We start from the raw sequence: 14539 nt of genomic DNA on the forward strand, positions 1-14539 counted from the left end.
CATTCTGAGTTTTAAGACATTCCTTTCTTTCATTAACAGACTGCTAGTGACTATATAACATCCACCTGAAGACTAGCATGGGGGTACTCTTTCTGCCCCCTTCTGATGCCTATGTCAGAAGCTTTCTCTATCTCCTTTATACTTTAATAAAACTTTATTACACAAAAGCTCTGAGCGATCAAGCCTCATCTCTGGCCCCGGATTAAATTCTTTTCCTCCGGGGGCCAAGAATCCCGGCATCTTTGCGTGATTCAACAACAACCTTTCAGAAACAAGCTTCAAATCATATTTCAATGTTTCCAAAATCTGTGCTAATCCTTTTCATCAGTGGTGCTGAATAAAATTGTTGCTTTGTCAAACTGGGAAATAGTTCAAGTGGCCATGACCTACACATTAGATTAGTTGTTCAATGTAATAATTTGTAAAGCTACATTTTGTAAATGGGACATCAAATCATTGCCTTTCATCTGCTTTTGAAATCTTAATTGCCAAAGGGAATTTTTTTGAGTTAAGTTAATTTTGGAAGTTAAATATAAATAATTTTTCCATATTGTCCATCAACAATTTCAAAAAAAAGCATAACCATGTTTCTTATACATAAAAACAAAACTACACATTCTCCTATTTTCTTCATATCTCTTCGTGTGCAGTGAAAGATTTATGCATTGGTTTTGTCAGGAATGAAAAATATTTTCTCAAGGTTAAGTTATCCAAGAATATTGGTATATAAATAATAAAAAATGTTACCATGGAAGGTTCTAGAATATATTATAAAAATGGTATAAATACTAGAAACTCATCTCATGAGATATATGAATGTGAAGGAGAACTAACTAGATTTTATTCTAGTTATTTTGGTTATTATTTTAAACAAGATTTACCTTAAACAGTGCTATAAATTTCACATTAAACCATTAAAATTACTGTTTTTGCAATACTTTGTAACAAAACTATACTGGTGTGTTTTGGAAGGTATGAGTTATCTCTAGATTGTGGTCAGTTTCAAATGTATAAAAAGTAGACAGAATATTACAATAAATTCCCATATTCCCATTGTTACCAAACCAAACTTGGGTCTACTTGCCCTCATGCAGTAAAGCCAATCTATTGCTCTGAGTTTTGGTGCAAAGAAATGCAGCATTTACTGCAGGGAACCAAGCAAGGAATTCAGGATAGCTAATGCTCAAAACACCCAAACTCCCTGATGGGTTTCAAAAGCATTTTGAAAGGCAAGTTGAGGAAGGGGCATCTCAGGGTATGTGATCGGTTTGTGCATAGTTCTTTGATTGATTGATGGTAAGGTACCAGGGCGATGTCACTGGGGTCAACATTATCAGTCCTTAGGCACCAGTAAGTCTGGAGGGAGGTACATGCTCAGATCATCAAGTAGTTAAATTTCTTCTGTTTGGTGGTGTTTAATTAAAAAAAACAAAACAAAACATTATTTTGACCATGCCATGTGGCTTGAGGGATCTTAGTTCTCTGACCAGGTGACCAGGGCTTGAATCTGGGCCCCTGACAATAAAAGCCCCAAGTCCTAACCACGGGACTGCCAGAGAATTCTCTGGTGATGGTTTTAACATCTGTAAAACAACTCAGGAAATGTACATAAAGGTATTATTATTTAGGTACTTCAGAGAGGAGCTAAGGCAGAGGATATGGGGGAGGGGTCTCTCCTAGAAAGGACCCACAGTGTCAAGCTCAGTTATACCATCTCCCACCTTCAACAGTTACTTACTCCTGGCAATATTTCCTCACCCATTATTACTTTGAAGAAATGCTAAGATATTTTATGCATAAATATTTCAGTGTGCATGTATATAACAGAACTCTTTTTTAAATCAAATAATACCACACTACCTTTAAATGTGCTTTGAAAAGTTTTGTATTTATAACTGGAAAGGCAAAGCAGTTTCAAAGATGAGAACTTTGCTCTCAAAGTGTCTTGCATTGTAGGAGTGAATGTCGCCAAGGGACCATTTCATGTAAATTGGCAGTTATGTGAGCTATAGCTCTGAAGAACAGTGCACTTCAGTCAACAAAAGTTCATGAGCTATGCTTTCCCCATCTGACTGGAAAAATAAAACTGCAGAATTACATCCAGCAAATATGGAGATACTGAAGTGCTTTCTCAAGTCTTATGTTTACTGTGTTAGAAGGAAAAAAAAAAAAAAAGCAACTTGTTGGTCCCCTTTGTAATATTAAGAAGGCATCTTGCAATCCTGCTCCAGTCATAAATATAACCTGGGAAGACTGGTTTTTAAAAATTTCATATTTCCAGCCCAGGTACACTAGAGGTTTATAAGAGTGATTCCTAACAGTCTGTGGTTTGTGAAAAAAGTACTGTGAACAAGTCAGTTCTTTATTTTTCTTGAGATGGTCATACTTAAAGTATGATGATCAGAAATGCTATATCATAATTGTTCTTAGGTATTTGACATACTCTATGTAATGTATATGAATATGTTGAGAAAGGAATGTTTCCTGCCATATCAATAAATCAGATATTTTTTATATCATATTTTTCAGCCCTTCTATTGAGGTAAATTTTGAGTGGTATCATGCTACTTTATCGCAGGGTGGTACAGTTCAAGTAAAAAAATCACACATTGATATTTTGTAAGGGCAGCATCCATGCTCAACAGTGGTGACTACAGGAAGTGTGTCTCTAGGAAAGCCAGCCCTGCTACACTTAGATTGTCACTGAAGCCCAGGGTGAGCTTGTCGGAAAGAAACTCTGCTATGTCAGCATCCAGGGCCCCCATCTTGCTACCCAGAAGTCTGCTCCAAACAAAATGAAGACCCCTTTATTTTGTTCTCTTCCCAATCCCTTTCCCTTCACTCTCTCTGGAGATCAACCCCAGTCATGATGTTCAGGCCATGTTTTTATGTCTCGTCTACTCACAGGCACCCACATTCACCAGGGCCTCACCTCACCCACGCCCACCCCATATACCACATTGTTTATTAAGGGAAGGTATGTTTTGTATTGTTCAGGGTCCCATGGATCCCCTTCTTCCCTCCCTCCTGTGCAGATCTTGAGCGGCCTGTGGACAGGGCATTGGTAGCTCAAGAGACTCCTGGATACCTGTTTTAAAACTTGAAAGGTTAAGGGTTTGCACGCATGTATCTACAAGGGGCCTTTATTTTTTTAGGAAGCAATTTATTGGAAGAACTGGCAACATTGAAAGATGGAAAACTTAAGTGAACTTTTTCTGCAAGGGCAATACTGTGGTCTGTATGGCAGGCAGGGTGACCTTGGGCAGTCTCCTGGGACTTGGTGCAAGTCCAGTCCAGGCTCAGTCCTTGTCGCCGTCACCCAGGATGAGCTTATCAAAGACATACTTTGCCAGGCTGCCTTCCAGGGACCCCTTGTTCCTCAGGATGCTGACATGGTCTCCCAGCTCCTTGATGAACTCCACCTGCTGGTCCCAGTGGTGGGTCTTCAGGAAGTAGCACAGGTGGGTGTTGCTGCTGTCAGTGGGCAGCTGGTGCAGGTTGAGCAGGCTCTGGTTGACACACTTCTCCAGGTGCAGGGTATCCTGCATGGCCTGGAGACCACTCTCCCACTCTTGGGTCTCAGAGTTTCTCATGTCCAGGAAGGAGAAGCTACCCCCACGCCGGTTCTGCAGCAACATCAGGCTCTTGGCAGTCTCGCTGTGCTCCTGGGAGCGGAGCAGGAAGAAGCAGGAGCAGCTCTGCAAGGCCACGTTGTGGTAATGGTGGTGCAGGGAGCAGGCCCTGGCCAGGCACTGGAAGGAGGCATGGAGCTCCAGGGCAGCGTGGCTGTTGCACTCGTGGTGGTAGCCCTGGCACACCTGCGAGGCAACTGCAAACAGCATGGTGGGCGGCGGCAAGACCATCCGGAAGGCGTCTCAGATGAGGGAGGTGCAGCAAGGGCAGCAGCGGGTGCAGACATGCTGGCTGCCTTCTCGGAGCCTTCTTACGGAGACACATGACAGAGGACAGAGGTGGGTTCTGGGCCACAGGGCAGGTGGCTGGGTGTGGGCTCTGGGATGGACAGGAAATGGCAACCATTATGCACGGTGAGTGCCTGAGAAGATTCTGTAGATCAGTGCTTCTCAAACTTTACCTTGCACATGAATCACTAGGGATTCCATTCAAGTATAGATTCTGATTTACTTGGTCTGGGGTCCAGCTAGGAACCTGCATTTCTAGCAAACTCCCAAATGAAGCCAGTATTCTTGGTGTCAGGGAGATTACTTTGAGTAGCGGGAATTTAGAGCCCTCAGTATGGAATCCACTGGATGAGCAGATGGAGAGATGAGGAAGGGATGGGACAGTGAGAAGAGAGGACAGGTGTGGATCCTGTTGAGACAAGCAAGATGTGGAAGACTTTCCTCTCTATCGTGTAGCATCCCTTCCTCTCGACTTGGCAAGTTGTTGAGATTGTTTATCAGTCACTAAGGCATGTACAACTCTTTGCAACCACGTGGCCTGCAGCAGGATCAGCTTCCCTGTCCTTCACTATCTCCCGGTGTTAGCTCAAACTCATGTCCATTGAGTCAGTGATGCCATCCAACCGTCTCATCCTATGTCATCCCCTTCTCCTCCAGCCTTCAATCGTTCCCAGCATCAGAGTCTTTTCCAATGAGTCAGCTCTTCCCATCAGGTGACTGAAGTATTGGAGCTTCCACATCAGTCCTTCCAGTGAATATTCAGGACTGATTTCCTTTAGGATTGACTGGTTTGATCTCTCTCCTGTCCAAGCAATTCTCAAGAGTCTTCTCCAACACCACAATTTGAAAGTATGAATTCTTCAGCACTCAGCCTTCTTTATGGTTCAACTCTCACATCCATACATGACTACTGCAAAGACCATAGCTTTGACTATAGAGACCTGTACTACAGAGCAACCCACATAGCCCTGCATCACATAAGCTGCTTCCTGTACACAGACAGTGGGCAGCACTTGTTAATTAGATGAACTGGTTAAGTAGGCCTAGGTTGGTTAAATGAGCTCATGACACATTAGATACCATATAAACTACTTCAGTACCAAAGATATCTAACTAGAAAGCCTAGGTGGCCTGACCTTTGTGATCTCTCACTTAATCTTCCAGGACTCTGCTTATCTTCTTGTCCAATAGTTAGTTTATCCAGTCCTGTGAGTCCAGCACTCTCAAGAAGATGTTGGCTCTCCTATGTTTATTTTCAGTACTGTTATCTCACCTTGTTACTCAACCACCCTGGGGTTGACTCCCCCAAAACACAGTGAAACCAATCTACTGGCACAGGTTGTATAAGGGAGAGTAAAACCTTTGTTGCAGGCCAGGCAAAGAGAACCAGCAGCTCATGCTGAGAAGACCCCAGCTCTCCAGCTGCTTTCACCAGAAGGTTTTAACAACAGTGTGAGGCAAAGGGTCTCAGGGTGCATGATCACCTTGTGCTCAATTCTCTGATCCATTGATGGCGAGGTAACAGGGTGATGTTTTCAGGAATCTCAGTCATGAGCCTTCTGGTTTCAGCAGGTCTGGGTTATACATTCTTGTGGTCAGCATGTAGTTAACTCTTTCTACATGGTGGGGTTTTAGTAACTGCAAGACAACTCAAGGACGTATTTCAGAATATTATATAAAGCCCTTGAGAAGAAACTGAAGGTGTTTTAATGGCTAAACCATTATTTGTTCTTTTTAAGTGTTTTCATTTGTTTCTGTATATTCTCATTTCTTTGATTAAATTTGCTTGTAAGCTTTTTTAAAACAAGAGGTGGGAGGGGCACACAAGATCTAACCCCAGAAATGCCCTCAGAGCAGTGTTTGATTTCCACATGAGCTTCAGATTCAGTTTTCTGGCTGCCTGCAAGGTATTTCCACTTGCAATCTAATAGGCATCTGAGACTTACATGACATGCCTTTCCACATCCTTTTCATCTCCCCGTTAATGTTCCCAGATTAATTAATAGAAACACTTCAACCCAGATGATCAAGTGAAAAACCTGGAATGGAGATTATTTCTCACCATTTCCCATTTTTCTCCTCTGTCCCATAAGCAAATCTTGTCTCCAAAATCCATCTGGAACATGTGAAGATCTCATTTCCTCAGTGACCACTCTATTTCCAGCCACCACTGTCTGTCTGCCCTGCTACCATGTCTCCTAATTTGTCTCCCAGCCTCAACTCACCATCACTTACCTACTTTCTTTAAAGGAGCCAAAATCACTGGCTTAATATTTGGGGAGTCTTATTTTATTTTTTATTCAGAAAGAAAAATTTGACCTTAACCTTGACCACATATTTTTCAGCCCTTCTCCTGAGGTAGTTTGAGTTTTCTGATATGATTACTTTAATGGAAGAAAGGGTACAATGGAAGGGGGAAAATATGTGTGTGTGTGTGTGAGAGAAAGAGAAAGAGAGTTGGACCATAAATTGCTGAGTGCCAAAGAAATTGATGCTTTTGAACTGTGGTGCTGGAGAAGACTCTTGACAGTCCCTTGGACTGCAAGAAGATCAAACCAGTCAATCCTAAAGGCAATCAACACTGAATATTCAATGGAAGGACTGAACTTGAAGCCCCAATAATTTAGCCACCTGATTCAGAGAGCCAACTCATTAGAAAAGATCCTGATGCTGGGAAAGATTGAAGACAGGAGGAGAAGGGGATGACAGATGATGGGATTGTTAGCATCACCAACTCAATGGACATGAAGTTGAGCAAACTCTGGGAGATGGTGAGGACAGGGAAACCTGGCATGCTGTGGTCTGTGGTGTTAACAAAGCTGGACATGACTTACAGACAGAATAACAACATATATGATGGATGTTTTTAAGGGCAATATGTATGACTAGCATGGTGAGCTAGGATGTTACTCCTGTGTCTATAGGGAAAGTCAGCCTATGGCTTAGTTACCAGTATCAGTGTTTTCCAATGATATGCCAGACCCTGCCAGTACCATACCTGTTTAGGACCCACATGCTACTCAGAAGCAACAAACTTTAACATTTGCATAATCTATTGAGCTAAAAGGTTTTCAGGTAAAGTTGAAGACTCCTTTATTTTACTCCCTGTCCAATCTCATTCTTCACTTCTCACTAAGAGACAACCAGTATTTTGAATGCAGTATTTTGAATGTGTGTGTGTGTGTTTATATGTGTATGTATATATATATATATATTTTACCATACAGGTACCCACATAGACTAGGTCCTCAGATGGCCCACCCCACCCTGTCCACCTACTTTGTTCATGGGGGTCCTGTGTTTTCCAGGATCTCAGGAACTCCTCCATCCCTCTGCAGAGATCCTGAGCTATATATGGACCAGACCTGGGTAGCCAAGAAAGATTCCTGGATACCTGTTTTAAAGTTTAAAAGATGAGAGAGCTGCACACAAAAATCAAACAGAGACCTTTATTTATTGAGGAACCAAATAACTTTATGTGAAGAACTGGTAAAACTGCAAAAAAAAAAAAAAAATTTAGGTGAACTTTTTCTGCAAGGGCAACACTGTGGTCTGCATGGCAGGCAGGGTGACCTTGGGCAGTCACCCGGGACTCGGGGGAAAGTCCAGTCCAGGCTCAGTCCTCCTGTCACTGGTGTCCAGGGTGAGCTTGTCAAAAGCGTACTCTGCCAGACCGCCTTCTGGCGCCCCCATCTTGCACATGTTGGTGAGATGGTCTGCCAGCTCCTTGATGAACTCGAGCTGCTGGTCCAAGTGGCACGTCTCCAGGAAGTGGCACAGATGGGCGTCGCTGCTCTCGGTGGCCAGGTGGTACAGGTCGAGCAGGCTCTGGCTGACTCTCTTCTCCAGGTGCAGGGCATCCTGCGTGGCTTGGAGGCCGCTCTCCCGCTCTTGGGTCTCGGGCATCCTGGTGTCCAGGAAGGAGACGCGGCGCCCACGCTGGTTCTGCAGGAACATCAGGCTCTCGGCCGTCTCGCTGTTCTCCTGGGAGCGGAGCAGGAAGACGCGGGAGAAGTGCTCCAGGGCCATGTCGTGGTGGTGGTGCAGGGAGCAGACCCTGGCCAGGCACTGGAAGGAGGCGGAGCTCCAGGGTGGCGTGGCTGTTGACTGAGGCCTCGCACTCGGGGCGGTAGTGGTAGCGCCCCTGCCAGGCCGCTGCGGGCAACATGGCGGGCAGTGGCAAGACCATCCGGAAGGCGTCTCGGATGAGGGAGGTGCGGCGAGGGCAGCAGCGGGATGGGCAGCAGCGGGTGAGGAGGTGCTGGCCGCCTCCTCGGAGCCTTCTCACGGTGACCCATGACGGCGGCCAGAGGCGGGCTCTGGGCCCCGGGGCAGGTGGCTGGGTGCGGGCTCTGGGATGGACAGGAAATGGTGACCGTTAGTGCAGGGTGAGCGCCTGGGCTTTGGGTCCCTTAAGGAAGAGGTCATCAGGTGGGCGGGGCCTGTGGGCGGGGCAAGAGCACTGAGTTCGTTCCAAGTTCAAAGCCTGGGTGAGGCACCAATGCTTTGACCTGAGCACCTGATGCCTTAAAGTTTTAAATTTAGCATTACTAATAATTTGAAAGAACTTTTCTCATTGTCTAATTCAGCATCCTCCAACATTTTTGAAACTTGGGACTGGTTTCCTGGAGGACAATTTTTGTCTTGGAGGGAGAGTATGTTTTCAGGATTATTCTAAGGAGAGCACAACCTAGATCCCTCAGGTGCACAGTTCACAGTAGGGTCTGTTCTCCTTTAAGAATCTAATGCACTGCTGATGTGACAGGAGGTAGCACCCAGGTGACAATATGAACAATCAGGAGTGAGTGTCAATACAGGTGAAGGTTTATGTGCCCAACAACTCACTTGTTGCTGTGTGGAGCCATTCCCAACAGAGTGTTGGGGAGACCTGCTCTGATTGTTTTCTTCTACAGTATGTTTCTGTATTTGAAGGTTTAATGATATTCTCTTCAGTTTTATATTATCTGGGGGTTTTCCTCCAGAAATAGTTTGTTTTATTCATCATGATCTTTTCTTTTACTTCCCTCAATATCTTACAAACCTTTCTCGACTTAAACTTAGGAATAAAGGACTCATTTGATTTGCCTGGCTAATTAGCATGGATCAGCTCTAGAGCTGGGATGTCCATTTCATGTACAGTCCCATTTGTATTGGAGGGCAGAGTGTGTCAGTTATTCAGTGACCTTCTCCTTTGGGGAATGCATGGCATGGAGAACTCAGGTAGGCTAAGGACCCTCACTGTCACCCATTGATACCTAAGTGGCTATGGAGTCATCCATGGTGTGAAACAGCATCTGGGCTGCTGTCTGTAGTGAGGGGTGAAAGGTAACTGTGGAATTTGAAACTGATAGATCCAACACCAGGAGAGTTGGCTTGCTCCTTCCCCTGACTGCTTTTAGCCAGGCAGGCTAACTGAAGAAAACTGTCCAAAAAGCTTTTGGTTTTTGTATTGCCTCCAGGATGCAGGAGAAAGGGTCCCCATATTTCCAAAAAATAAGCTTAGTAGGCCTGGAATGTTAAATGTTTTACACTGTTCTGTCCTCCAAATGCGAGGAAAATGGTTACATTCAGTTCCCAGGAGTGAAACAAAACTTTAGAAAAATCACAAAAGGGAGAAAGGCAAGAGGGGACACTCCAATTTCTTTGAGTTAGCTCTTATGGCAAACTGCACTGCCCTTCTATGTCATATTCCAGACCAGATGTCCAGGATCTGTAATGTTAATGTTGATTGATTGATCTATTTATTCATCCATCCAGCTATCCAACTATCTGTGCATCTATCTGTACGAAGTCTTAGTTGCAGCACGTGGGATCTTAGATTTTTGTTGTGCCATAGAGGATCTTTAGTGACATGCAAACTCTTACTGGTTGCAGCATGTGGAATCTAGTTCCCTGAGGAAGAGTCAAACCCTGGCTGCCTGTATTTGGAACTTGGAGCCTTAACTAGTGAACCACCAGGGTAGTCCTAGGATCTGTAATACTAAACCCATACATTTTGAATTTCTTGTTAGGGTTTGAGTGAATAATTTCTGCTGAAGAAAAAGAATCATAAAAAATGAGTTTGTACTTTGTGGCTAATTGCTTCTGGGTGTATGATGACATGGATATAAAATATTATATCCTTCTAATTATATAAATGTCACAAGGGAAAGCTAGGGGTGGGGGAAGCATTTGTGGACTATACTTTCCTTGCTCTTTGCCACTGCTGGGCTGATTGAAATTTGAACTATTTGAATATTGAAAACTGTAAATCTTCATTGGCTTCCCTAGTGGCTTAGTGGTAAAAAAAAAAAAAAAAAAAAACAAACACCTGCCTGCCAATGCAGAAAACACAGGAAATGAGCAGGTTTGATCCCTGAGTTGGCAAATATCCCCTGGGGAGGAGGAAATGGCCACCCACTCCAGTATTCTTACCTGGGAAATCCCATGGATAGAGAAGCCTAGCAGGCTACAGTCCATGGGGTCACAAAGAGTTGGACATAATTTAGTGACTAAACAACAATACATCTTGATAAGTGATGATTTTTGCCTTATTGGGATCTCTGGAAAAAGGAAGGCAACATGAAAGAGAAGCAATCTCCAACTGGAGTTTTAAATACAGTTTTTAAATTTTTTAAAAAATTAGTTTTATTGAAATATAGTTGATTTACAATGTTTTGTTAGTTCCAGGTGATGAGCAAAATGATTTATTTATATACATACATATATCCACTCTTTTTTAGATTATTTTCTCATGTAGGTTATCACAGAATTTTGAGTAGAGTTTCCCTATACTATACAGCAGAGCCTTGTTGGTTATCTATCTTATATAGTATAGTGTGTGTATATTCATCCCAGTCTCCTGATTTATCCCTCTCCCCCACATTTCCCTTTGGTAACCATAAGTTTGTTTTTTATATATGTAAGTCTCTTTATGTTTGGGAATAAGTTAATTTGTACCTTTTTTTTGAAAAAAATAAGATTCTACATTTGAATGATAACATATGGCATTTATCTTGGTCCATCCTTGTTGCTGCAAATGGCATTATTTTGTTCTTTTTTTTTCTGACCAAGTAATATTTTCATTGTGGGCTTCCCTGTTGGCTCAGCCTTAAAGAATCAGCCAGCCAATGCAGGAGACATGGGTTTAATCCCTGGGTGAAGAAGATCCCTTGAACAAGGAAATGGCAACCCACTCCAGGATTCATGCCTGGGAAATCCAATGGACAGAGGAGCTTGGCAGGCTACAGTCCATGGGCTTGCAAAGAGTTTTACATTAGTTAGTGACTAAACAACAATGGCAACAACAATATTTCATTTTATATATGTACCACATCTTCTTTATCCATTCTTCTGTTGATGGATATATTGTTGCTTCCATGTCATGATTATTAGGTTACTTTCATGTCCTGCTTCAGTGAACAATGAGGTGCATGTGTCCTTTTGGATTATGGCTTTCTCCAATGCCTGCCCAGGAGTGGGACTGCTGGATCATATGGTAGTTCCTACCTTAAGTTTTTAAGAAACCGCCATACTGTTCTCCATAGTGGCTATACTAATTTTCATTCCCACCAACAGTGTAGGGGGTTTCTCTTTTCTCTATATTCTCTCTAGCATTTATTGTTTGCATATTTTTTGTTGATGGCCATTCTGACCAGTATGAGCTGATATCTCATTGTAGTTTTGATTTGCATTTATCTGATAATTAGTGATGTTGAGCATCTTTTCTTCTGCTTTGTGCTTTTTGGCCATCTATATGTCTTCTTTGAAGAAATGTCAATTTAGATCTTCTTGTTTGATTGTTTGCTTTTTTGACATATAGCTGCATGAGCTGTTTGTATATTTTGGAGATTAGTCTCTTGTTGCTCACCTCATTTGAAAATATTTTCCCCTATTCTGTGGGCTCTTTTTGTTTTGTTTTTGATGATTTCCTTTGCCCTGTAGAAGCTTATAAGTTTAATTAGGTCCTATTTGTTTATTTTTATTTTTATTATTCTAGAAAATGTATCAAAAAATATATTACTGTGATTTATGTTATAGAATGTTCTGCCTATGTTTTCCTGGAAGAGTTTTATAGTGTCCAGTCTTATATTTAGGTCTTTGATCCATTTTGAGTTTATTTTTGTGTATGATGTTAGAGAATGTTTTAATGTATTTCTTTTATATGTAGCTGTCCAGTTTTCCTAGAACCACATATTGAAGATGCTGTCTTTTCTACATTGTATATTTTTGCCTCCTTTGTGGTAGATAAATTAACCATAGGTGTGTGAGTTTAAATGAAGTTTTCAGTTGTTAGTGAGCTCTTATGAAATCAGATGTCTGATCCTTAGAAGGGTGATGATTTTTCTGCCTCACGTGTCTTTTTTAGTGGGTCAGTTTCAACTGTAAGACTGAGGCAAATGTACTTAGGAAAACTCTACCATTGTAGTCTATAAACAGCCAGGTGTAAAAGCACCCCAATGACAGGGTGTCATCAAATGAGCATGGCTGTGTTCCAATAAAATTGTATTTATGGCTGTTGAAATTTGAATTTTAGAAAAATTTTTTCATGTCAAAATTACTGTTCTTTTAACATTTTCTGATCATTTAAAAATACAAAAGCCATTTTAGCTTGTGGGCTGTACATAAATAGATGATGGGTCAGATTCAGGTTGTAAGCCATTGTTTGCTAACCTCTGTTTCAGATAACATGTATACTTTGAAAAACTGTAGAAATGAATTACTACAACTAAATAAAAAATTACAATTGAAAGTGACTGATGAACCTAGTAAAAAATAACAGATGGGACATCATCATGCAACTTAATATACTGCACACAGTTCCAAATCCTTATCTGACTCTCAGTTTATATATAACTGTCAATACCAGTTGCCGGTAGAGAATTTGTTCTCAAATTGAAAAATTATTCAACAAGATTTAAGGCCTACCAAATCACAAAAAATATAGTCTAACTCAGTGACCATTTCTATAGGATGAGACACAGATAAATATTGAGATTGCTGTAATTTGTTTGCTAAGGAAGAAATTCGTGTGTTAAGTCACTCCATGATAATTGGTTGACATTTGTAACTTATTGAGTTTATATTTTTGAATTTTATATGATTTGGTGTTCAATAGTTTCATTTGTGAATTTTATAGAGAATGACTTTATGCTTTTTGTATTTGTTATGACTGAGAAAGAAGTACTACAGTGACAAAAAATTAACTCAAAATGGATCAACAGGCCTAGTGATAAAGTACAAAATTGGAGGTATTCTTACCTCTCCAGACTGGAAAAAATTAGGAGATTCACTCTTATGAAAGCATGTGGAGAGAAACCCAAGGCTGTCCCTGTGCAACAGAGAGAAGATGAAACAAAGGAATGTCACAAGGTTTTCAAATTCTACGCAGGAAACAGGCTACAACTACTCAGATACTAACATATGCTACCCTTTAATAAAAATGAAGAATAACTTTCAGAGAAGAATCTGGGCTCAGAACATGGAGCCTTCAGCACAGAGGGGGAAATCTTGACCTGCAAGGAATTCCTCCTAAGCCTGGCAGCCTAATGAAATATCCATACTGGGCTTTGAAATCACTTGGAATCAGTGACCTCTTTGTTCTGATTTTTTCCATTTTGGAATAGGAATTGGCTAAAGCTCTTATACTTGATTTGTTCTAACATTGTTTATTGGAAAGAGGTAACTTGTTTTCTGGGCTTCCCTGATTGCTCAATGGTAAAGAATCCACCTGCCAATATGGGAGACACAGGTTTGATCCCTGGTCTGGGAAGATCCCCTGGAGAAGGAAATGGCAACCCACTCCAGCATTCTGGCCGGGGAAATCCCATGGACAGAGGAGCCTGGTAGGTTACAGTCCTGGGTTCCAAAAGAGTCAGACACAACTAGACAACAACAACTTGTTTTCTAGTTTTACAGGTATAGAGATGGACAAGTATGTTGTCCTAAGATGGATCATATGCAGAGTCTCACTCTCTGATTTACATAATGCTGATAATTAGGTTTTGGACTTCTAAACTCATTATATGAAATTTTGGACTTGAGTTTAATTTACATTGTAAAGGATTAAGATTCAATGGGATGTTGGGATGGATGAATGTATTTCACATGTGATGTAGATGTGAACCTTTGGGGGCCAGAGGGAAGACTGTGGTAAGCTGAAAATTACACTACCAAAAAATAATCTACATATGAATCTCTGAAACCCATGAATGTAATCTTATATGGCAAAACTAAGACTGTCTTTAGATGTGGTTACTTTTAAGATCTTGAGATGGGAATATTATGCTGGATTATCTAGGTGGGCTCTAAATGCAGTCAGACACAACCACTTAAGAGGGAGATAGAGGTTTCACACTCAGAGAGGAAAATGTAAAGGGCAGATAGAACAAAGATTTGAAGATGATGGCCTTAAAGACTGGAGGGATGCAGGCAGAAGCCAAGGAAAGATAACAGCAAACAGAAAGTGGAAGGAGAAAGGAAGATTCTACCCTGGATCCTCCAGAGGATATATATAGTAGCTGACACCTTGATTTGGGCCTAATGAACATATTTTGGTGCTTCTGGCCTCCAGACCTCTAAGAGAATAAGTATGTGGTTTTTGTTTTATGGCAGGGGTAGGGGGGGTGTGGTCATCAGTT

General features: G+C 41.7%; 1 protein-coding gene and 1 non-coding gene across 2 annotated transcripts; both read right to left on the reverse strand.

Annotated features, from left to right (window-relative positions):
* Positions 1-3299: 3299 nt before the first annotated feature.
* Positions 3300-3863, reverse strand: LOC102271110 (ferritin heavy chain). The gene has a single exon (XM_005889441.1). It carries the CDS (start codon positions 3861-3863, stop codon positions 3300-3302), a length of 564 nt encoding a protein of 187 aa, XP_005889503.1.
* Positions 3864-7502: 3639 nt separating this feature from the next.
* On the reverse strand, positions 7503-7949 carry LOC102282810 (ferritin heavy chain). The gene has a single exon (XR_001351993.2). It is a non-coding gene; the product is annotated as a ferritin heavy chain (transcript).
* Between the last annotated feature and the right edge of the window lie 6590 nt (positions 7950-14539).

The sequence above is a fragment of the Bos mutus genome, chromosome X (genome assembly GCF_027580195.1).
Source record: "Bos mutus isolate GX-2022 chromosome X, NWIPB_WYAK_1.1, whole genome shotgun sequence".
NCBI lineage: Eukaryota > Metazoa > Chordata > Mammalia > Artiodactyla > Bovidae > Bos > Bos mutus.